The 25,490-nt window shown below is 43.5% G+C and overlaps 1 protein-coding gene and 1 long non-coding RNA gene across 2 annotated transcripts in view; one reads left to right on the forward strand and one right to left on the reverse strand.

Annotated features, from left to right (window-relative positions):
• The window catches only part of XPNPEP1 (X-prolyl aminopeptidase 1), a 433,587-nt gene that overhangs the window by 402,617 nt on the left and 5,480 nt on the right, over window positions 1-25,490 (forward strand). The window contains exons 19-20 of the mRNA XM_069239428.1: window positions 8,140-8,216; window positions 19,160-19,258. Of these exons, the coding sequence (XP_069095529.1) occupies window positions 8,140-8,216; window positions 19,160-19,258 (176 nt within the window). The remainder of the gene's footprint in view (window positions 1-8,139; window positions 8,217-19,159; window positions 19,259-25,490) is intronic.
• Window positions 1-25,490, reverse strand: part of LOC138300264 (uncharacterized) — a 191,993-nt gene that overhangs the window by 127,577 nt on the left and 38,926 nt on the right. The window lies entirely within an intron of this gene.

Genomic DNA, 25,490 nt, shown 5'->3' on the forward strand with positions numbered 1-25,490 from the left:
ATGAGGTGTAAAAGTTTGTGTAAAGTTCTGTGAAACATTTGTGCCTTGTACACACGGTAGAAATGTTCAGTCAGTTATTTGTTTTTGTTCTAACTGAGGCAGACCTTAGTTATGCCTTTACTTTGTAAATGAAGACCAAACGGAATTTATGAGAAGTCATGTATTTGCCAGCATCCAGCACAATGGTGCATTAAACCATCAATGGCAACATGAGAACAGTGCTGTCCCTCTATTTTTTCCTTTGTTCCTGAACGTCTACTATATTTTTCATTTCTGGCAATAGTTTGTGGTGTCCCTGATCTCTAGGCACCCCTGGACAGCAAAGTGGTGGTTTTCAAAGTAACCCTTTTGATGAGCTCTGTGAAAGAGGACCCCATTAGTCTCCCAACACTTTTCTCAAGGGGGTTGCTCTCTTCCCCCTCTGAGTGAACAGTGTGACACGGTTTTCACAATGCCTAGAGAGAGCCAGGGTAAGCTGACTATTGGCCTCATGCGTAAGCCACCATCCTCTGCAGGCTCCCCAAGCTGTGCGAGGACATGGACGTGGTGCATTTCAACCCCGTGGGTCTGGTAGCCAGAAGTTGTCCGCCACCAACCCTTCGGCATCAGCAGCCTTTAAGCCCTCCTAGGTCTGCTAGACCAACATTTCTTCCACTGGCAGTCCATTACATTGGACAAATGGGTCTTGCAGATCATTTGGAGGTTCTACTCCCACCTTTTCCAGTCTTTCCCTCCTCCTTTACCGCCCACACATGAAAGGCTGGAAGAGGATCATCTATCTTTGCTCTGAAAGGAAGTTATAGCTTTCTTGGTCAAGGGAGCTATAGAGAGGGTTCCGATATCAGAAGTAGGGACTGGTTGCTATTCCCGCTACTTTCGAATTCCAAAAAAGAACAAGGGTCTTCACCCTATTCTAGACCTCTGAACTGTCAATCTCTTCCACCAAAAAGAGAAGTACAAGATGTTTACTTTGGCTCAGGTCTTGTCTCTCCCAGACCAAGGAGACTGGTTGGTAGCGTTGGGCTTACAGGATGTGTATTTTCACATCCCCATACAGCCTGCGGTTCAAAATAGGCCATGAACACTTACAGTACACCGTGCTCCCTTTTGGCCTTACCAGCACCCCTTGTGTGTTCACCAAGGTGTTTGCGGTGGTTGCAGCTCATCTGTGCAGGTCAGGGGTTTCTGTCTTCCCCTGCCTCGATGACTGGCTGTTGAAGGCGGGCGTGCCCCAGGCTGTCATCTCCAACCTTCAGATTGCAGCAGACCTCCTGCATTCACTGGGGTTTACTATATATGTGCCGAATTCACACCTGACTCCTTCTCAGATTCTCCCTTTCATCGGAGCAGTTATGGACACTACAGTTTCAGTCTTATCCTCCCGAGCAGCGAGTCCAGGATATTCAGGAAACGATACCAATGTGTCAGCCTCTGTTCTGGATTTCGTTGACAATTACTCTGAGGCTGCTGGGCCTTATGGCCTCCTGCATCCTGCTGGTGAATCATGCTAGATGGCATACGCAGGCTCTGCAGTGAGAACTGAAGTTCCAGTGGGTGCAGCATCAGGGTAATCTCTTCGACTTGGTTCAGATCTCGGAGGAAACTGCAAAAGACCTGCAGTGGTGGCTGAAGAACTGAGATTGGGTCCAGGGCAGACTCATCCCCCTCCCCCTCCCCCAACCAGATCTAACAGTAGTGACAGATGTGTCACTCCTGGGATGGGACCGCCATTTGGGAGAGGTGGCGATCAGGTAACTCTGGTCTCCAGTGGAATCCAGAATCCACATCAACTTGCTGGAGCTCCATGTGATCAGGCTGGCATTGAAAGCATTTCTTCCCTCTGTCAAGGGGAAGTTGGTGCAGGTGTTCACGGACAACACCACCGCCATGTGGTAATGTAACAACCATGGCGAGGTGGGGTTGTGGTGTGTTGTCAAGTGGTCCTGCGTCTCTGGATGTGGCTGGAACAGCAGGGAGTAACCCTGGTGGTTCAAAACCTGGCAGGTTCTCTGAACGTCAGGGTAGACAAACTTAGCTGTTGATGCCTAGCGGATCATAAGTGGCTTCTCCATTTAGAGGTGGCGCAAAGGCTCTTTCTGCAGTGGGGAGAACCTTGGTTAAATCTGTTCGCCTCAGAAGAGAACACGCAATGTCAGCAGTTTTGCGCATTGGAGTTTCCATGGCAGCAATAGCTTGGAGACGCCTTTAGTCTTGAGTGGAATTCAGCCCTCCTGTTCACGTTTCCGCCCGTGCCACTTCTGCCCAGAGTTCTCAAGAAGATCAAGAACGACCTGGCCCAAGTCCTACTTGTGGCACTGGACTAAACAAGGAGAGTCTGGTATCCTGAGCTTCTGAAAATTAGGATTGATCCTCCGATCAGGCTGCCCCTTCAGGGCGATCTTCTGTCGGAGCAGCAGGGGAGGGTCCTGCCCCCGAACCAGTCAACTCTGACTCCCTGCATGGACATTGAGAGGCAACATTGATAACCGTTGACCTTCCTCCCGAAGTCTGTAAGGCTATCTTGGCAGCCAGGCATTTCTCCATTAAAACAATATACTCCTGCTGATGGCAACAAATTTTAAAATATTGTACAGAAAAGACTATTGATCCCCCTTCTGCCTCTTCGCACCAGGGCTTAATTCCTGCCAAAGGTGGCGACCCCATTCCATCTTGGGCAGTCTGTCACCCTGTCCACCTTTTATGCTCCTCCACATCCCTCTAAAGAAGAGGGGCAACTCCATCGTCTGGACCCAAAAAGAGCGATGCCATTGTGCTTTGATCTCACAAAAGAGTTCCCGGTGGATGACCAACTCTTTGTGGGGTATGTTGGAGCGAAAAAAGGTTGGGCAGTACAGAGGCAAACTATTTTGTGCTGGGTCATTTTCTTTATCGAGATCTGCTATGCCCTGGCTAAAAAGTAGTCTCCTGAGGGCTTAAGGGCCCATTCTACCAGAGGAAAATCTACAACCACAGTGTTATCTCGAGGACCCCCAGTCCTGAACATCTGACAACCAACAACGTGGGTGTTCTTGCACAGGTTTGCCAAACACTACTGCGTGGATAGTCAGGGACGTGCATTTCGCCTGTTCGGTCCTGCAGGATTTTCTAGTTTAGAAAATAAGTCCGGAGCACACAGCCATGAAGATATGGCTTGGGTATTTATTCAAAGGTAAGGAATCGAGAGCTAGAAGTCTTTATCAGATAACGAAATTACTTACCTTTGTTAACGTATTATCTGTTAGAGACTATATCTAGCTGCAGATTCCTTACACACACATATGCCTCCACACTCTGTGGACAGATTTCTAGGGTTAGAGACAATCCCCTTGATGGTCCTAGTTTGGATATATATTTGTCAGTTCACTTCTTGCCTCTGCGCTACTGGCATCGTAAGTTGTGAAAAGTAACTGTTGTCTGTGTGCCTGAGTGGTGCCTATATAGGTGTCAGTGATCTCAGTTCCAGCGCTAACCACACTGACGATACCGCGTGGAACTAAACAAAGCCACCTGACGGCGTGCAGAGGTACAGCTGACGCAAATGTTTCCTGATCCAGTCTGATGCATGGGAAATTCAAAGATAAGGAATCTGCAGCTAGATATAGCCTCTACAAGATAATGCATTACCGAAGGTAAGTAACTTGTTCATTAGTGATGGAGGCATGCATTTTGAGAGATGATTGACTACTGCCGCATGCAAAGGAGACTTTGCTGACACGGTCTTGTGGGCACAACATTCCATGCACTTTGCTGCGTGCAGTGGCCCAACACCCGGTTGGCCATTCTGCTAGATGGATGCAGAGACCTGTTGGTCTGTTGTAAGCCATGTTTGCCCGAGAGCTGTCGCACCTACATATCTCTGCATACTTCCATTGCTCATACACCCAGGAATTCTGAGATAATGTCTTCTCTCATTGCAGATATCATCAGTACTGTAGTTACTAACTGTGTTTCCTCTTGGTTTGTGTTGTTTGTGTTTGCTGACATCTGTGTATACAAATGTTACTGAAGAGATACAAAGCATCCCATGTTGCTCAAAGATTCTGTTCAGTTTCCCATGTTACTCAAAAGATTCTGTTCAATCGTTTAACAATAGTGTCTGTGGAAAGTTGACACAATTTAGTTGTTTGTTAGGCTTCGGTGTCCATATCTGTACTGCACTGCATTGGCTCCTTGTCTGTTCTGTTTCAGGCGTATTCCTGTCCTTGCAAACATTAGAACATCACAAATTCAATTTTCCAAAACATTTATTGTGTGTTTAGCACATAGTAGGCTTGTACAACAAGTTACTTGTGAGCTACTGTTTGCTCACTAGCTATGAGTAAGGAGCCCCCTTCTGTGCAGATGAGCCTATTAAATTAGAAGCTTTTGAATGTTTTATTTGTTAGCTCTATACACAATTTAAAATGTAGTTATTTTTCAGAACTCATACGCTCATATATGGAGTAGAATGGTTGAATATCCAAAATATATTTAAAGCTGATATCTGAGTATGAAATCATGCTGCGTTGCAGAAATCTATTACTAATGTTAGTACCCTGATGCCACAGCATTGCAACTATGACTCTTATGCTATCAATGTTGAGGCATTCCAAATTGATAAAGCATTTTTGACATTACTGCTAAAGCACCATAGTCACCCCTTCTGGTTATCTTCCACAGGGTGGCCACTAACATAATTTTGTCTGATGTAGTCTCTATTACAACCCTGATAATATTTGTTAGTAGCTCAGGATGATTTTTATTGAACATAAGTAGCTGTTGTTACGGAAACAGTTGGGGACCCCTGCTACCGTCTGCTGTATGTGATTATTGTGCCTTCTGCTCTGTATGATTACTGGTGTCTCATTGTAGATTACCAGTTTATTGTGTAGTTACTGCATTACATTTGGTATTGTGCTTTGTATTATGTTTCCTTCATTTCCATTATTTTGATTACTGTTTGTTCTGTAAGTGTGTTTAATGTATTAATGGTATGTTAGTTGTGTATTATCACACATTCTGCTGGCCATCCATGTTTTATTGCACTTGTGATAACTGTTGTCCTGTATGTAGCCTCATCTCGCAAACATTTCTTGCCTTGAACCTTGGCTACTCATCCATGTCAATCCAGAGTTAAGGAGGCTTTAATGAGGATTTCATTCTGCTCTGTTGTGGACTTAGTATCTTGAGTGCTGATTGCAAGGGACAGTGAGCATACTCTCTTTTTAATAGCCTCATCACCCCTATAATTACCCACTCCATAGAACATGGTTTTGTCACCTAGTGTAAGGCTATACTGTTAATGCATGTATGAATACCTTTGATACTGAACGAAGACACTATTGTTCCATGTAACATTGCAGAGGATTTCACTGCAGAGTCCAGTGACATCTGAGGATATATTCCTGATTCCGCGTTGGAGAGCAATAAGCAAGAGTGTAAGAAACTGGAGCATTAGTGAAGGGGTGAGGTCCTACTTCAAATATTAAGCGCAATCCTTGTTGGGGTGAACCACTGAAGAAATGTGCTTAACCCTCGGGTAGCTTGGCACAAAGCAGTCTTAGCGTAGGGGCAATGAGTAAAGTAATTCTGCAGCACTCAAACAGTAATAACGTAAAAACACAGCACAAAAAAATCCCAAACCAATTAGAAACAATATGGACGGTGTTAATGAATAAAATGACACCAAAATGAAAAAAATCCAGTGAGTAGAAATGGAGATATGATTTTTTTAAATTTGAATTAAAAATTGCACCAAAAAGCACAAAGTGACTTCTACAGTTATCTGGTCACGCTAGACTTGTTCAAAGTCAAAAGTTAACGTCGACCTTGATGAATCGCCAGTCGGATACAAGGATAAGGTCATCCCTCTGGAAAGTTTACCTTCTATTTTAGAAACTTTTGTGGAGAAAATGTGGTTGTCAAAGAGACCGTTGATGGGGCAAGCTACAAGCTGGATCCAAAGCAGGGCTTTAGTACAGCTTGTTGCAGAAGAGCATGATCCCTGTGCGGTTGTTGACGAAGGCAGGAAAGCTCAGAGCAGGTGAAGTCCCTCCCCAGGAAGACATCAACAACAATTGGATGCTGCTCAGTAGTGGTCCCGGGGAAGCCTTCTACGTTGGGACTCAGAAATGTTTCTGGCAGATGGATCTCCTTCAGTGGGACAAACCAGCAATTTGAGGCTGACCGGCAATTTGACATCAACAGCCACCCTGGTCTCCATCGATTCTTCAGGCAAAAAGTTGGTAGAACATTTTTAAGTCCCATTTCTTGCAGTTTGGAGAAAAGAGGAGTACACTCTAATAACAGCCAAGGGTCCGGGATATGGGTGCACCACTTGGGGGTTAGAAGTCACTCCAGCAGCAGGGTCCAGGGCTGGTCAAGTTGGAATGGGGCACTTGGGCAGTTGAAGGGTAAGAGGATGCTGGACACTTGTTCTATCCCATTAGCTAAAACAGATCAGCCAACTGACCCTTGGAATCACTTCTGGGGTCCTAAGTTCAAGGCAGACAGGTAAAGCTTTTTCTTCAGGTTCATCAAACAGCAGCCCAGTACTTCTGAGGTATGTGGTGTCAAAAAGTTATGCCCAATGCCAGCTTGTGGGTGGAGGGCAGTCTTTTTTCATCCCTTAAACCAGTTCTGGTCAGTTCCTTCCTTCCCACTGGGTTTGGAAACAGCTTTCCTGGAGAGACAAAAGGGAGGTGGCTTGGGCTTCATCTTCCAGTGACAGGATAGGCATCCTTAGAAGCTTAGGAAGGGGATGGGCACAACACCCAGGCAATCCTGTCAAGGGACCCTCTCCCCACACCCACTGCCCTTTGTCCACTACCTGGAAGCAATACACATCTCACCACAGATGAGCCGTCAGGTGAGAGCTGGACACTGGCAAGAAAGCCTATTGGTTTTAGGCAGGAAAATGACAACTTTCTAAGAGTGTAATATCCAAAATAGTAATACAAAATGCAACCTGACTAATAAGTTGGATTTTAAATTACTATTAAAACGCGCCCCTAAACTATTTTTCTAGGCATTCCCAAATTGAATTTAGAACTTATTAAATGTAATAGTGTACGCCAGTGTTAACCTATGATGCAGACAGACTTACACAGTGAAAAACAACTTTGAAGATTTTTCACTGTCGGAACATGACCTATTTTTCAGTACCATGAACCGTGCCCAATCAGCTTTTGAGGCCTACTTTAAGGACAACTTGTAAATATTAAAAAAGAAGGTTTATGCCTGGCAATTTTACCAGGTCTAAATGGCAGTTTAAAAACTGCACACTCAGGATGAAGTGACTAGCCTGGAAACATGTTTTATGGAGCTATTTTAGCAGATTGCGCAATGAGGACAACAACCCACTATTAGCAATTAATGTACCGGGCCTGGGCATAGGTAGTACCACGGTATACTAGCGTCCTACAAGTAATTTAGATGTGCCAATTAGGTGTATGCACATTTTACCATATTTAAAAAAGGAGAGCACAAGCACTTTACCTTTTAGCTAGAAGGTGTAAAGTGCACAGAAATATACAGTCAGCACAAATAGGGTACAGTGAAAAGACTAAAAATTAAATCCCTGGTGACCCTGTAGGAAGGGCAAATTTCCAGCAAGAGGAAAGATTCTAAAATGCTGTATTGAATTTCCAAGTTTCCAAATGTTTTGCTGTATTTTTGAAGGTCATTATTTTAAGAGTTCATTGAGGAAACAGGGAAGGTCCATAGCAGCAGCAGACATTTTCACCATTGGCACTTGTCTTCACGAGACCTACCAAGATGTGTCCAAGAGCATGTGTGAAGAAGATTCAGACAGTGTCTTTTTATGTTTGACACTTTTCAACATCCTATAGCTTAAACATGAGTGATTTGGAATATGTTTGTGAATGTCCTAAGTGGTAAGCTAATGTGGTCTAGTGGCTTCATTGTGAGCAATGGAGCCAAGAGAATTAATTGTGTGATCTGTTGAAACTCCTGTTATCGCCTTTTTTCTCAGTTCCTTCATCTTCTAAAGATGCAGAGCAGGAAGAAATAGTCTACTTTCTAAACTGTTGTACAATTGCATTTAGTTCCACTTATGATAGTTGTGCTTCTTTCTTAGTGAAATCTTTGCCTTGTATAAATGTAATATCTGCAACATTTCTATAATATCTACTTTTACAGAGCCTGGGTACTACGAAGATGGCTCATTTGGAATCCGTTTAGAAAACGTAGTCCTGGTGATTCCAGCCAAGACCAAGGTGAGTCTGAAATTCTTCTATATCTTCATATGGCTTTCCTGAGATATTGAAGGCCTCATTGTTCAGTTGGCTGCAGGGACTCTTCCGTTTGGCATCAAACCTGAGCATTTGTTTGTTGCAAAAATGTAATAGGCAGCTTGAGGCTTTCTGTGTGCTGAGCTTATTATAATTAATAGTTTGGCAGTTAGAGCTGGCTCCAAGCAGAAAGTTAACTGCCAACTCCGATAATCACTCAGTCGTTAAATATCAGATGTGAGCAACTCATTTAGTTCTGTTTTTTCTTTGCATTTTAACCCTTGTAGTTAAGTGTTGAACAGGGTAGGATCATAAATGCAATGCACCCCCCGCATGCTAAGAAAGGGGATGAGCTACATTTACACTTATCTAGCATGACCTGGCTTGCAATTTGTTTTTGGAAATCAAAACAATAGATATTCAGATGGACAAAGGATTTTAAGTTTTTATGACTGCCACGGCAAAGGCGTCTTTTGTTGAATTTCCGTTGTTTGCCTTTCATTTATCAGAATCCGCCACATATTTCATTACAATAATTGGTGAGTGTTTAACTCTTAAGGGAGCATTAGTGTTGAAAACACATATGTCACCTCGGATACACTCATGATCTGTTTTTGAGAAACAAAAACAAAATTTGTGGCAGTCTTTTCCTTCTTTTGAAAGCTATTTGTAAATACTCTAATTGTTTGTTTTGGCAGCTGCGGTTACTTATAATATACTACATCATATGACAGGCACGTCATCTACCAGACCCTCATCGACAACCGCTACTCTGATGTCCACCATCCCATCATCACCGACAATAGTAACCCTGTCTACAACAAACATTCTATTGCCAGTGACTTTCATGTGCTCCACTGAATGTGACTGCTTACCTGCCTACTCAGATCTTGAAGTCTGAGACGGAGGCTGATGTCTACGACCAGGAACATGTTGCTATATGCACCTGGATGTACGCTATATGCTAGAAGTAGAAAAGGAGGCTTATGAGAAATAGGAGTAACAGGAATATGACTGCTAACCTCAGAGTTTTGTGGTTGAAAATGATTTGAGAGTTATGAGCCACCTTATCGATATGAAGCTACGTTAGGGTGCCTCCGGTTATGCAGATGCCTGATGCATTCAGGACTACCATGCAACAAAGTGATCGGCACTTTTCGGAAGTTGCTGTCTCAAAAGCCTCCTGTATAGCCCCCAGTTTGTCCACCACAGGGCCGCCCAGGGCACCACTTCCACCATGCATACAAGCACTGCTTACCAACTTCACCTTCTCTGCTGTTGGAGGCCACACCTCAGGACTCCCCTTCAGTCCCCGCACAGCCCACATACCCCCTTCCACTTACACATAGAACATGGGCATCAGACTTTGATCAATTTTTAGAGTGGAGGAGGAGAGAAAACTTTAAGAGGGAGAGAAGGGAGGCCATGAACATGAGGGCAAGAAACACATCTAAAGAGGGACAAGACAGCTGTTCAGGCAGATTTTCCGCTGGATGACGAAGCCCGTTTTCATGCAGTAATGCAAAGGGCAGCTAAAAACATTCAATCTCCCAATGGCATCAAAAAGGCTGCCATTCTTTTTGTGACTTTAGGGGAAATACTCATAAGGCTATAATGTCTGTTCCCATTTTGCACTTTTTATTATCAGAAGGTCTTACGTTTTTGCAAATTCCTGCAATGGTGCAGGTAGTGGTACCCTGCATGAAAAATAAAGATAGGGTCCCAGATTCCTGTCCAAGTTGTTTTATGGGACTAAGCCAGACTCCATCATCATGCCAGCAGCCATAAGACATGTAAGAAATTCCTGTCTCACCAGCCTGAGCAACACCTGACAGAGATGGCAGAGGAATAGATAACCTAGACTACAGGGTTAATTCTATGGCAGCAACTTTATTCAAAGCAGTAAATGCCATTCTTGGCCAATACAGTTGCTATGTGTGGTATGACATTTCACTATTGATAAATGTATTTCCGGTAGACAGAAAAGAGGAAGCCAAAGCCATAGTTAAGGAACGGTGCCAATGTGGCAGCCACCACGATAGATGAGGTGATGGAGATGACTAAAACGGGCTTCAACCAGCTGGCAGGGGCTTCTTTTCTAAGAAGACATGGAAGTCTTCACTCCACAGCTTTCTCCCTAGAAGTTCAGTCCATGGGCTTAGTCATGCACTTACATGGACAAACACTGATTGGGAACCATGTTGACAATACCTTGCAAAACATAAAAACAATCACATCAGATTCCTTAGGAACCTTACCATGTAGGCTCTCTGGTTTTACACTTTTTTTGTAGCTCCCAGACACTCATAAGCATTCAGGGGAGGTTTCATCCAGTATGGAGATCGAGAACAATCTTATTAAACCTCCAGATAAATGGGGTCTGACCAAGAGAAATCAACCAACAGAGGTCAAAGACAAAGCTATGGCAGAACATCTAGAAGGAAGAAGGGGTGACTCCTAACTTAACAGCAAGTGGAGGCCTTGGTTCTTCCAATCTGTCCCTTCCTCTTCCATCCTAAGATTATCTGGTTGGGATGGGGTGGGACTTTCCCTTTTTGCCCCCTCTTCAGAGTACAGCATTGGACTGATCAGTGCTTTAAATAGTACATTCCAAACACACTCTCGAATTTGTACAGAAAGCGCCAAACCATATACCTAGGAAAGAACATTCTGTACACTTGCAAGAGTTGCAATAGGAACATGTACGTCTTCATAAAAGAAAAAATGGGTCGATGGTTCTCCAATAGCCAAACAAATTTATGGAAAAAACAATCCTTTCTGATGGTGACCCTCCAGGAAGGAAAATACTTTTCCTCCTGGATATATCCTCATGCATCAGAACAACAGGACATACCTTAGCTTTTCTTTGGAGGTAGGAGGTAGCTCTACTGACTCAAAGCACTCCTCTTCGGACTCAGCTCTTTACCCATATTTTGGCAAAGTGCCTGTCACTGATTGCTGCCTTCCTACAACAGGGTCACTAGGTACACCAGTACTTGGACAACTGGCTCTTCAAAACTCCATCAAAGGAAGAGACAAGTACCCTTTAAAGCGACTTTGCATCAACCTGTACCGCAAGTTGGGTTTGACATTGAACAGCCCTCCATCCATGCAGTACCCAGACTCCAGTTCTTAAGAGTAATCTGAGATGTTTGGCTAGGAAAGTCCCTTTTTCCAACCGAAAGGAGACTGAAATTACAAACGGAAGTAAATACATTTTGTTCCACGCAAAAGATCTGTGTCAGACTGTACAAATCCCTCTTGACACTGATGTCATCCTGCTTTGGACTAATACCTTTTTGCAGACTCCGGATGAGATCTATACAGGATCAACTGGACCCCCATTGGAGATAAATAAAAGACTCATGGGATGGCACAGTCCAGGTTACAAGACAGCTAAAAGTGCATTGCTATGGTGGAGGTTTCTGTCAAACCTCATTCCAATCCTTTTATTCCAACCTTAGACAGACAGGGTATTAATGGCAACTGACACATCAATTCAGACTCGACAGCCTGCATGCAGGAGCTTTCAGCTAGAGGCTCCTCCCAATGTTAGCAGGATGAGCTGTGCTCATCAGCATGGACAACACAACCTCAATGTACTACATTGCAAAACAAGGAGGAACAAGGTCCCATCACTGTTGAAAGAGGCACAGACGCTGTGGGACAAGGCCATCTCCAATGATGTCGACATCTAAGTAGAACATCTTAGGATTCCAGAAAGTCTAGGCAGATGCCCTCAGCTGCTCCCTGTCAGACTGCTACAAATAGAAGCTCCACCATGACCTTGTGGATTACATCTTTCCCACATGGAGCCATAGTAGACCTACTTACCACACAATAGAATAAGAATGGTCAGTATTACACCAGCAGGTTCTTGCAACTGAGATCAAGAGCAGAACCTTTTCAATGCCATGGTTAAATCTCCTGACATATGCCTTTCCTCTGTTTTGCTTAATTACCATGGTAGTAAGGAAGGCGAAGGAAGATCAATGAATTCCCTGATACCCATTGGCCCGGTGTGGCCTCGCCAATACTGGTAAAGCAACGCCCTGAGGCTATCCATATATCAAACAGTTCTCCTTAAGATTCACCCCAGTCTCCTCTGCAGACACTATCGAGTGATACTGGTACTCTGTCATGATTTCAGGTCTCTCAGTCTGTCAGCCTGGTATGTGACCACCTAAACCCTAGCCATTTGGACATCCCAACAGACTGCAGATGCATTCTAGTGCAGAAAGGCTACCCAGCAAGAAAAAAATCTGCAAAGCCAAATGAAGGCATTCCTCCACATGGTGCAAAGCTGTACTCAAATGTCCATGCAGCCTCATCAAGTACCTCCATACTCACTGGATCTGGCCAATACTGGCTTAAATTAACTCCAGTTAGAAACCGTCTTGTGATGATCTCAAGACATAGACAAAATAAATCCCTTCTTGATCCTTGTTTTCTCAAATAAACATAAAGCAATTATGTATAGTATCTTTAGGGCCTTTCTTCTTATACGGTGCCCCACCACATTCAACGGAACTTGAACACAATACTGAGCGAACTCATGCTACTTCCCTTTATAACCTGTCCATAGATGCAACTGAAATTCATCTAGTGAAAAACTACACTATTGCTTGCCCTCACATTGAAATAGAGAGTATGGAGTTGCTGGCATTTACCATTAGAGAGCCTTTTCTTCTCTTTACCATAGACAGTCATCCTGTACACCAGCCTGAAGATTGTACCTAAAGTCCCTATGGACTTTAACTTGAATACACCCATTATCCTTTACTCATTTTTCTCTAACTTGACAATGTCAGCATGGAAATCTGTGCACCCACTGGATGTCTGCTAGTGCACTACATTTTAAAAGGACATTAGACTATATGTATCTGTCTTTTGGGCATCCGTGAGTTTGTGGCCAACTGTCCAAACCGGGAGTAGCATGTTGGCTGTCAGCCTTCATCACCTAATGCCACAATAAAGTTAAGCGTCCAATACTGGGTTGAGTGAGGGGGCAGTCCATTACAGGCATTGTGACAACTGCTGCGCTTTATGCCAGAGTATCTTTGCAAGGCATCTGCTGAGGAGCCACATGGAAAAGCAGGCCCACGTTCACCAAGCACTACTGCCTGGATGTGAATGTAGTAGCAGATTTATTAGTGGGATAGGCAGTTCTCAGCTACCTGTGTGAGCAAGGTGAGCCTGCTTCCCACCTTGATATTCAAGCACATTTATATGAAAGATCCAATGTTGGCGAAGAAACTACAGCCTTATTTAGAGTTTGGCGGATGGGTTTTTCTGTCACAAATGTGACAGATACCCATCCTCCGTATTACAAGTGCCATTGGTTATAATACACTTGTAATTCAGCAGACAGGATATCTGTCATATTTGTGTCGGAGTAACCTGTCTGCCCAAATCAGGCCCTTAGTTGTTTACCTGTGACTCCAGTATTCACATTTCTCATATAGTCATATACAGTCCTCCCTTCAGCCCAGTCAGAAGTTCACTTCTATTTTACTTATTCCTCACACTTGTGCTATAAAATCTGAGCCATGGTGCCTCTGTGGGTCGATGGACAGTTCAGCACTTACGCCTCATTGGCTGAAGCTCAGTTTCAAATGAGGTGGATGTGCTACAAAATTAACAATGTTGTTGAGGCCTTTGGCCCTTTTAACATGGTTTACTGCTATTTAAAGTTGTGGGGAATTCCTGGCCTGATGACCAGGAATGTTTCATGTATGTATGTGAAAGATACCAACACTAGAGAACTGGAGTTACTGTAAATGTTTTTATAAGATTTTAATTTCCTTATATAGTTCGTTGTGTAATTTTCAATTGCTCTGATGGTAGGATGTACTTGATTGGCTGCTCATAGTAAGCATAACTCTGCCTACAGATAAGAAGTCACTCTATCAGAGGTAAACTCACTGTATAGCCATGTTTAACAGTTAATTATGTCTGCAGGAAATATTCTTTGCTCCATCTTTGAAGTTTATTGATTCTGTTAACAATTGAAGGGTGCAAGTAATTAAGCCTGATTGTAAATGCTTTACGGCGTTGGCTCCATGCTGTGTTTTGAGAATGTTGGAAAGTGGATTATTGGTAAGGGCAGATAAGTACCTACACTTGGGAACAGGCCACTAACCTCCATTTAGGTCCAGTTAGGACTCAATAAATTAAACCCAGCTTAACCCTTGGTAGTGTGTAAAGCATTTACAAATCACAAAATAGTAAATAAATAAAACACAAAACACAATATAAATCAAACACCAATTGCTAACAATAGATGAGGATTGTATCTTAAAATTGACTCAAAAATTATTAAAATCGGATAAAGGGAACCGGAGATATGAATTTTTAAAGAATTAATGTTTTCTAGGGCATACAAGCAATTAGCGCTCAAAGGGTTAAAAAACACTAGAAAGGGACAACTTCCAGAGTTCAGGCCACCCATGAGGTAAACCTGTAATATTTACTTTCAGAAGTGTTTCTTGATTCAGGAAAGCGGTCCACAGCACCAGCCGAGAGTTCAGAGGCTCTGGTTTGCCTCTTGGGGGCTGGCACTACAACTCCCACAATGCACCTCTTCAACTTATGGATTTGTTCCAAACGTCTCCAAACTTTTAGATCTTCTTCCAGAGGTCCTTTTTGGGTCTTTGAAGTGTACACAACTTGATCCAAGCTTCCAGAAGTTCAGAGTTGCTCTTTTGGAGTTGGGACTGCAATTCCCAGAATGCACCTGGTCAGAATCCTCAAATGGACGCTGGTCAGCTGGGCTCTGCTTGCAGGAGTTGGTGCTGGTGACTCTGGGCAGCTCCTTCATACCAGTAGCAAACAGAGAGTCCCTTCTTTGAAGCAGTAGAAGACAGGCAAGGTCCTTTTAGTGGTGAAGCTCAAGTGTGCAGTTGGTGCAGTCCTTCATAGTGCAGTGTCCAGGTGCAGGTCAGGGGTCCAGCAAGTCAGTCCTTCTTCTTCTTTGTCTTGTTCATTGTAGGGATCTGAGGTGTGGGTGCAGCTCTGCCATATTTATCCTTGCTCCTGGGTAGAAGGGATGTCCTGTGTATCCATTCACAGGCAGGCTCTTTCCCCCTTTGATAACCACTTCCTAGGAAGTGTGGCAGAAATCCTTCCCGGGGAGCAACTTTCTTAAAAAATCCAACATGGCTGAAAGTGATTTTTGGAGGTTAGAACTAGCTTAGCCCACACACAGGTATGGCTAAAAACACTGCTCTCTTGCCCTTTTCTAATCTAATCAAGAGGGCACCTAATTGCCTGGGGTTGCAGGATGTGAGGGAGGTGCTGAGCTGCTCCAAATGTCCTTTACTGCCCTTGAAGACCAGTTTGGCCGATCCCCTGCCCCTCCCCGCTTCACCATCTGCTGAGGCAGGTCTCCTCCCCCAGGCACATCCTTTGTGTTCAGCCCAGGCCATTTCACACCTCATCAAGGCATCCTGGCCAGGCTGCCAGAGGCTGACCAACCAGAGAAGGGCACTACAGAGCAGAGGTTGGCAACTTTCAGATCATTTTAATATTCTTTAACTGAATTACGTAAATTCAATCCAACAATTGTAAGTTTTGGGATTTATTATAACAATACATTTGATATCAAACTCAAGGTATCTGACACTTTATGGGACGTTGTTAGTTCAAATAAAGTCTCCCCATTTTATCCCATGGAGGCCATTCACTGCAGTGAGGGAAAAACTAATTTGGCTTTTTATCTCACCAGGGCTTATAAAACTATTTTTATAAGGTCCCAGCTTATAGTTGAATGACACCCAACCCTAGGGGCACATAAGGCACACCTTAGGGGTGACTTACATGTACAAATAAGGTAGTTTAACACTTCGGAAATATTTTTAATTCCAAAGTTGAATTTGCATATAACTTTAGTTTAAAAGCAGCCAGCAAGGCAGGCCTGCCTTTAAAATGACACTGGGCACCTCAGCAGTGCACCTACCTATGATGGGCTCCCTAAACTTACATGCTGTACCATATACTAGGGACTTATAGGTAGGTGATACTACCAATCATAATTAGCCAAATGTGCATACTCATTTTATACAGAGGACAGGCCCTGGGTCTGGTTAGCAGTACCCAGGGGCACCATCAGAGTCAGGGAAACACCAGCAAAAAGTGAAAAACTGGGACAGAAAGTTAGGGGGCCTCTGCAATCAGCCCTGTTTTCTCACAGCGAAGGTTAACAAAACATTGTTCAGTTTAGGGATATTGGTAAATGAATGCAGGAATCGGCTCTTCATATGATGCATTCTTTAGGCTCTTCAGGACCCACCTCTTTCCAGATCAAAGTTTGGTGTATAAAAACAGCTTTGGTGTATAAAAGCAGCAGCTGTCCCACAGCATTCGACTGGTCTGACTTTATAAGGTGCTCTTTTGCTATCCAGTATAATTTAATCTGGGTGCAGACTGTCCTGACTACCATTTTCCATACTCCCTCTAAGTGAAGCCAGGGGTGGTCTGGCACGGAAACTGTGGCTCCCTCCTTATGTGCATATTTGGAGAAAGTTAGGTTTGTGTAAATATCTATTCATAGAATGTTAGATTTTTTAAAAAGGATTTTCGGGAACTTTGTTGGTAATATTGTGTGTTATGATCACCAACGGGACTTGTATGCCATTCTTTCATCAGTGCACGTGCACCCTAAAGAAACACTTAGATATCATACTGGAAAGAATTGCATTTAGTGAGGATTTGGAAATATTTTGCAAAACATGATTTTGCTTTTAATATTGCAAGCACTTTGTTTACCAACCATGTCTAGAAAAGCTTCTCATTCTCCAGAGGATGGCTAGTAAATCTTTCTGCCTTCTCTGCAAAGAGATTTTCCGTCTTGTAATATAAAATAAATGAGTTTAACCATCTGTGAACTATACATTAAAACTGGATGCATAAGCATTCACCATAAATAGACTACTTCCATTACATTGCCTACTCTAGTTTTTCATAATTACTAGAAACATTACAGCCCTTTGGACTAAGCACTAAGGTTTCTATTCTTGCCAGCTAGATAGTGGTGACCAGTGTGAGAGGTCTGAGAACCATTCTAAGAAGGTTTTTTTTAAACCTTTTTCCAGAACACATCAGTGTACCTAATATTTATATTTGAAATACTCTTTAGCTTCTAACCTACAGAACAATAATGCATATTTATCATCTTTACCAGTTACATCCCCCCTTCACACACACATCGCAGTTGGCCTTCATCTTCATGGAGAGACCAGTGGAATTCATATAAGAAAGAATAGTTTTGTGATGGGCTAATCGGGTCTCTGTGATTAACATGCTTAGTTGTGTTAGGTGCCATCTTCTGAAACAAAGTATTGACCTAAGCAACCAGATGGATCATCCGACATCCTGGCATGGTGTGAAGCTGGATGGTTTATTTTTCATATTTGAAGCAAATGCTGACATTCCTGATTGCACCAAGATTACATTTCACTTGTCAATGTTGTGCTCCCAAAAAAACTATTTAACATCATGGACATTTCCCAACCCATTTCAGTTTTTTTTATAGCAAAGCTATTGTAATCTTTTTTTGATGTTTTTAGTATGTGGATATGTTTTCCCAGGTGTGCCACCTAGTTTTGTTTGTGTTTTTCAGACTGTGCTTTAAAAGCAATTAAACACATCTCTTTACCAGTAAAACCACAAATACAGATGGGCTGTGTTGTAATGGTAATGTAGTAGTGGGTCTTTAAGGAATATTAGAATGTTAGTTGAGAGTAGAATGTATGATGTAGGGATGCAGTTGAGGATCTTTGAAAATCAGCTTGGGCACTGAGAAGACACTGTATTGTGTGGGGAAACTAATAATGATTCATCTGCTTACAAATATATGAGGAGTCATCATTACAGGCTGGCTCACTAGCCCTTAAGTGAATGATGAAAGGCAGGAATGATTTATATTAAACTCTGAATTGTGTTCTATTCTATTCTTATTCAATTGACTCTTGCACAATCTAATAACTAGGTGCAATTGTATGGGTAGAAAAAAACGCCATCCTGTAATGACATTTTTGTATTACTCTATTGAGGTTTTAGTTGACAAAAGCTCAGTAACACGCTGTATAGCTGCTGGTTGGCAAGTGCCTGCCTGTGCATGTCCTTCTCACTTGTTCTGCAGACGTTGACATGTGGAGAACATCCACTATCAAAGGGCCACTTCTTCATTGGAATGGCGAACGTGAAGATGGCATCTGGAGCCAATAACGTCCCTTCATTTAGAGTTTATAAAACGTCATAGAAGTTCCATTGCAAGTTAAAAAAAAAAAAAAATGGAGGCTCACAAGTTTGCAAGTGGAGTGAGACTAATTATTAGCTTTTTAGTGATATTTGTCGACAATATCGATGCCACATGTGTTTAGTTTACATCCTATGCATGTGTTGGTAGAATTCTCTGGTTGACATACTGTATGAGGAGAGTAAACCAGTGGTTATCCTGTTAACACAGCTTCTGAATTGTCAGCACTGATGCTATTTGCTGTACTTTGACCTTTATATGCACCCCAATGAGACAACATGCTTGCATGAGCAGAGAATGATTTGGTCAGATAAACAGCAGCTTTTGTCCAGACCCAAAGGTAAAATATGCAAAAAGCAATTGTTTGAGTGTGCTACAGTATGGGTTGTCTATATTAACTACATGTGGTTGTGTTTTCAGTTTTTATTTCACACTGTATTGATTGTATCATCCTCCATTTCAATACCTGTTACTCCTTTAACTAACACATTCTTATGAAAATTTATCTTTTGGGTTGCATGTCTTTACCCGGCAAAGGCCAACATGTCTCGCTGGTAAATATATTATTTTCACACAGTTTTGAGCCCATTCATATTTTCAGTGTCTCTGCGCTTAATTCCTCGAACCGAAAATTGCTATTGATTGTTTTGTTTATTACATTGTGTTTCAGCATAACTTCAGAGACAGAGGCAGCTTGACCTTCGAGCCACTTACACTGGTACCAGTGCAGACGAAAATGATCAATGTTCACTTACTGACTCAAAAGGAGGTTAGAACTTTATGACGCAACTTTATATTTTCCTCAGTCTATCTATAACCTGTTACGGATAACACTGCCAGGGTCCTCATAACAGTTACTCCCTGTAACATTTGCTTCAAGTGTATTTTTTGTTTTTGTATAATGTATAGCCTACGATAAAATATCCATCACAAACAATGCTATAAAATAGTAACCCCTCACAGAACCTCGAGAGGTATGTTCAAACCTGGGGAAATAAAATGCATTAAAATGTATGACACCAAAATATTCATATCAATGCACAGTCCCACAGAAATCATTGTCATGTACACAGTCAGTCAGTTGTGTAAAACTATAGCAAAACGAATCACCCAAAATGAGGAATAGTTAAGAAGATGTTCTGCAAAAAACAGGGGAACTTTATATATAATCTAAAAAACAATACTGTTCTTCTGGTGCCACCATGTTACGTTAGATAGACCAGGGAGTGAACCCAGCATTCCTAGGAACCTCGGGCAAGTATAAATGCAAAGGTTCACAATGTTCTTTTCTGAGTAATTTGCGAGCTGTCGTAATTTTAGAAGCCTCATTGAGTGCCAATGCATTATCCCTCTTATGAATGAATGAAAGGCATGATCTTTCATTAACATATGCATGTATTGTCGTCAATAACAATTAACCAACATGGAATTTTGCTAATAGGTGCCCCTGGTGATGACGCTGTGCAAATGAAATAGTAAAGAAATATGTAAATTGCACAGGAAATGATATACAATTACCAATGGTGACATGGACCAAATTAATTCAAAGCCTTGTCACATATAATATCAGGGGTATAATGCCCATCGTTCATTGATTGACTAATAAAATATTCTGTTGACGTTTTGACACACTATTGCTTTAAATGGATCTTCTTGAGCAGAAAGACAGGTAGTCACGTGTATGACAATATATGTGCTGTTTGTCTAAAGATCCAGTCCAGCCTATAGTCTTTTGAAGTCCTTGTTTCTAGGTAAGTGATAAATCTCCTGAGACTCACCCGCATGTCTGCTGACACTTCAGAACAAAACTGTTGCCACTGCAATTTGTTTCTCAATTTCTCTTCACTATTCTACATGTTTTTTATTTATATTACATGGATATGTTAATGTTTGGAATGTGTGTTTCACTTATGATATGATTAATTCTACATTGTCACTAATTAGGGCTCCCAAAATGAAGATTGCTCTTGAATGAATTTCAAATAAACACTCTGCACTTTTGCATTTGTCATTTTACATTAGTTAGTTTAGATGACTACTAATCAACGATTAGGTATCTGATGTTAAATACACGTCCAGTAGTTTTCTCACTTAGTTTAATTTGTCATATGTTCTGCATCATCTCATGCTCCTTTGCAGGACTTTTCCTAAGACAAGCTCCCAACTTGTTATGCTCCTGCTAGTGACCAGATATGTGAAAGTACTCTCTCAATTAACTATTAGTTGTAGGAGGCTGGCCTGGTGTGTGGCGGGTACCTATGGTACTTACACATTATACCAGGTCCAGGTATCCCTTATTAGTGTAGTGTAGTCAGTGTCTAGAAGCCAGGCTCTCTAGAGGTAGCTGTGGAAGAGAAGCCAAGGCTTATCTAGGAGACATGCAAAGCTTATGCAATACCACTGTAGTCACACTTAGTACTTACACACATAAAAGAAAACACTCAGTGTTACACAATATAATGGTACTTTATTCTGGTGACACAAATACCAAAAATACCATAGAGACTATACTCCCTTAGGAGAGAAGTAATACACAAATTATATACACTAGTCTGCAGAAATAGGTATAAAAACAGTTAGAAAACAGTGCAATTAGTAAAAATCACAATAGGAAGAAATGGGCCTAGGTGGAGCACAAACATACTAAGAAAGTGGAATGTGAAAATCGTCCCCCACCTCAGTAAGTGTACTGTGTAGAGTGGAGCTGGTAGTACTAGAAAAGCCCAAAGGTAAGTACCACAACCCACCCCAGCGACCAGGAAAACAGGGGTAAATCACAGTAAGTTTCCCAGAACACACACAGAGAAGAAAAGAAGAATATTGCAAAACCCAGAATAGACTGCAAGACACCAACAGTAGATTCCTGGACAAGAAGACCTGTGTAAGAAGGGGACCAAGTCCAAGAAGCACAGCAGAGTCCAGGAAGGGCAGGAGCCCCTTCCCACTAGGATGAAGGTGCAAAAGGTGAACCACCGGTAAAGAAAAAGAGTCAGTATTGCAGCCAAGAAGGCAAAGCTGGGTTCCTGGTGGATGCAGGTGATGTCCCGTGCCGGAAGGAGGATTTCAGTCAGGTTTGCGTCTTCGGATTCCGCCAACAAGCCTTGGCACACGCAAAACTTGCGTTTAGCGGAAAGTAGAGCTGCTGGGGACCAGGTGGACTCTACCCAGGATGGGGAGTCATAAGGGGCCCTCAGCAACATGGAGAGCCCACAGAAGCCCAGGCAGCACCCACAGGAGTCCCATAGGACGGGGACAGGAGAGTCACAGATGAGGCCCATGCAGCACTACGAGAAAGGCTCCCATGCTGCCGGAGAACCACCCGGGGAGCTATGCGTCACAGGAAGGAGTGCTGGGGGCTGGAACTTCAGGATGCCTGAAGATCTTGGAGGAAGGATGCCAACAAGTCTTGGCAGCTGCAAAGGACACAGTGCACGGGGCACTGTCCAGCATGGGCAAGCAAGGGCTTACCTTCACCCAAATTGGACAGTTGGAAAAGAGGACCTTCGGGACCACTTCAGTCCACCACCCATGATGCAGGATGCACACAACTCAGCAGGCGAGGGGAATCCACGCAGCCGGTCATCGTCGCAGTTGGTGCCTGCAGAAGCAGGGGAGTGACTCCTTCACTCCATGGGAGATTCCTTCTTTCTTTTGATGCAGGCTGAAGACGGGCTGTCCTCAGAGGATGCACAACCGGAGAAATAATGCAGTTGCTGGAAGGAGCCGGAGATACAATGTTGCAGAAGGCGTCTTGCTTCTATGTTGCAGCTTGTGGGGTCCTGAAGAGTCCAGATTCTGTTTCTTTGGTCAGATGTTAAAGTGGAGGGTGCAGAAGATTCCTGCTGGAGTCTTGCAATCCTAATCTGAAGAACCACCCAAAGGAGAGACCCTAAATAGCCCTGAAAGTGGGATTGGTCACCTAGCTGGGTGACCTCCTATCAGGAGGGGACTCTGACGTCACCTGCTGGCACTGACCACTCAGATGCTCCCAGAGTTCCAAGTTGGCAAAACCCAGGGACCCTCTGGAGGAACTCTGAGCACCACCCCTGGGGTGGTGATGGACTGGGGAGTGGTCACTCCCCTTTCCTTTGTCTTGTTTTGCCCCAGAGCAGGGACTGGGGATCCCTGAACCGGTGTAGACTGGTTTATGCAAGGAGAGCACCAAATGTGCCCTTCAAAGCATTTCCAGTGACTTGGGGAGACTACCCCTCCCAAGCCTGTAACACCTATTTCCAAAGGGAAAGGGTGTAACACCCCCTCTCCCAATGGAAATCCTTTGTTCAGCCTTCCTGGGCTTGAGCTTTTCAAGCAACAGGAGGGCAGAAACCTGTCTGAGAGGTGGCAGCAGCTTGGGCTGCCTGGAAACCCTCAGAAGGCTATAATGGCAATACAGGGGGTCCTCTAAGGAGCCCCCAGAGTGCCTGGAATCATACAACTAATGCTTGCAAAAGCCTTGGGGCATGATTCCAACATGTTTGATACCAAACATGCCTATGTTCGGAGTTACCATTATGTAGCTGTACGTAGATATTGACCTATGTCCAGTACACGAGTAAAATGGCTTCCCGGTACTCACGAAGTCTGAGAAAATGGGCCTGTTTGTGGGGGCACCTCTGCTAGTGCAGGGGTGCCCTCACACACAGGTACTTGGCATTCTTCCCCCTGGGCTGGAAGGCCTGCCATAGGGGTGACTTATAAGTGACCTATTGTAGTGAAAAGAAGCAGTGAAAGGGTGCTTGCACCTTTCCACGCGGGCTGCAATGGCAGTCCTGCAGAACCCTTTGTTTGGGCTCCCTGTGGGCGCAAAATATATGCTGCAGCCCATATGGATCCCTGGAACCACAATGCCCTGGGTACCTAGGAACAATATACTAGGGACTTATAATGGGGCACCAGTGTGCCAATTGTGGGTGAAATACAGACTTTTAGGAAAGAAAGCATAATCACTGGGGTCATGGTTAGCAGGATCCCAGTGAACACAGTGAAACACACTGACATGAGGCAGAAAAAGGGGGTAACCATGCCAAGAAAGAGGATACTTTCCTACATTAGTACTTTTACTTCTCTTGTAGGGGATTTCCGTGATAGTCATAAGCGTTGAATAGTTCCGCCTGCGGGGACCCCATATTTTTCCAATATGTCTTCTTAAGTGCTGATGTGCGCCTTTTCACAGGAAGGTCTGCATAGTCACTTTAGAATGTTATTATGTAGCCTAAAGGATAGGCTACAGTGGCCAAAATTCTTCATCTTGTTGATACAAAAGAGATATAGACCAAGGAGTGATGCAGTCAAAAGCATGAATAATTTGAAGAATAACAGAAAAAAACTTTTACAAACCCTTTTGTAATCTAAGATAAAGATGAAGGAATGCTGGGCAGTGTAGTCTATAGACTGCCATTATAAAGGAAGGAAAAGAAGATTGTGTCTTTAAGAACACTGGGACTTCCAATATCCCATCATGCAGAGTGAGAGGCAGTTACCTCAGTTCTTTTTTCCAGGCTCCTGCAGGTAAGACCTGGAGCATAGAGCTCAACCTTTTTTTTTTTTTTCTTTCAACATTGGCTACAAATATCAGTGACCACAGCTTCTCTCAAAGTCTTTTTCCTTCTCTCAAAGTATTTTTCCATCTCTTTTTGTTTTTGTCTTGTTCTGACAATAATGAAAGCATTTTTGTTTGAAAAAATGCCTTCTCTTTTTGTCAAATGCCCTGTGCCAGCAAAAAGGCCAAAACGGACTCCCAGAAGGTCTTTATCATTTGCCTGCCTTCCTCACACCTTCCTGCCTTCTGTAACATCTGCAAGACATTTTCCAGGTGCACTCTGTGTGACAGGGAGAACATTCACCTTCAAGGGAGAGCAGAGAAGATGATGCGAGCAAGAAAGGCGTTTTTCAGGAAGAAAACTTTTTGGGTCCTGATCGACGTCAAGGAGATCGTCGTCGAGAGGAGGAACGGCACCGACAAATTCACCATCAAAGATTGGCTCGACATCGCACAAGCGTCGACACTGTAGGTCAAAACACCGCACGACGTAGAGGAGTTCTGCTGATCGGCGCACGCCGGCGAGGAGTGCATTGACGTTGATGAATGCTGGCTCGCCATTGCCGCAACGGAAACGTAGATGTGAGAGATCGACGTGGAGGAGCTGATCAACATCCATACCTAGACACCAGCAAGAGAGGTCAATGTCGAAGAGTCCCTCGACGTTGAGAACAAAAAAATCTGCAAAACGAAGGAGGATTTATTTTTCTTCAGAGTCACAGCGTTCCACAGATATTCCTCCTTTGCTGGTGGTCTTCTGCTTATCTCCTCCTACCACCTCTCCTCTACTGGCTGCAACCCCTCCTCATCAACTTCCACCAGTTGTTCTGCCACCTTTGCTTCCACCTCTGCCAGTGCTGCATGTGCCTAGCACGAACACGCTCAAGATCGCAGAATCACTCCCATCATGGCCGTCATACATCTGGGTGTTCTTTTACATGAGACATTCACATCACAGACCGCGCCATATGTCAAGATTGCGATCTCACCGACACCATCATGGGCATACGTCCTCATCCGCCAGGGACTAGTCACCTACATTATCAGACTCTCCTTAGCCTCATTCCTCGCCAGAGGACGATATAACAACCTTTCAGGAGATTCTTGTTTGAGGTGCGGCTAAGCTCAATATACCAATGGCTGTTCTAGCACCATCACCTTGGTAATCATTGAAGCACTCCATCAGCGTACAGCTTCGAGGCCTTTGCTCCCACTTCTGCCGGGTTTTCTTGAACCTGCCATGGACTTGTTTCTTATCCCATCTGTGGCTAAGTCGACACCTTCCAGGCTCCATAAAAAGTATCGTCCTCCTGACCAAGATCCTTTGTTTCTGTACTCCGATCCTCCACCTGACTCAGTAGTCATCCTGACTGCCCGCAAATCTCATGCAGCATCTCCTTCTGCCACTTCTCCGGATAAAGAAAGTAGAAAGTTGGATTAGACGAGCCACAAAGTCTGTAAT

Source organism: Pleurodeles waltl, chromosome 6 (assembly GCF_031143425.1).
Source record: "Pleurodeles waltl isolate 20211129_DDA chromosome 6, aPleWal1.hap1.20221129, whole genome shotgun sequence".
In the NCBI taxonomy this organism is placed as follows: Eukaryota; Metazoa; Chordata; class Amphibia; order Caudata; family Salamandridae; genus Pleurodeles; species Pleurodeles waltl.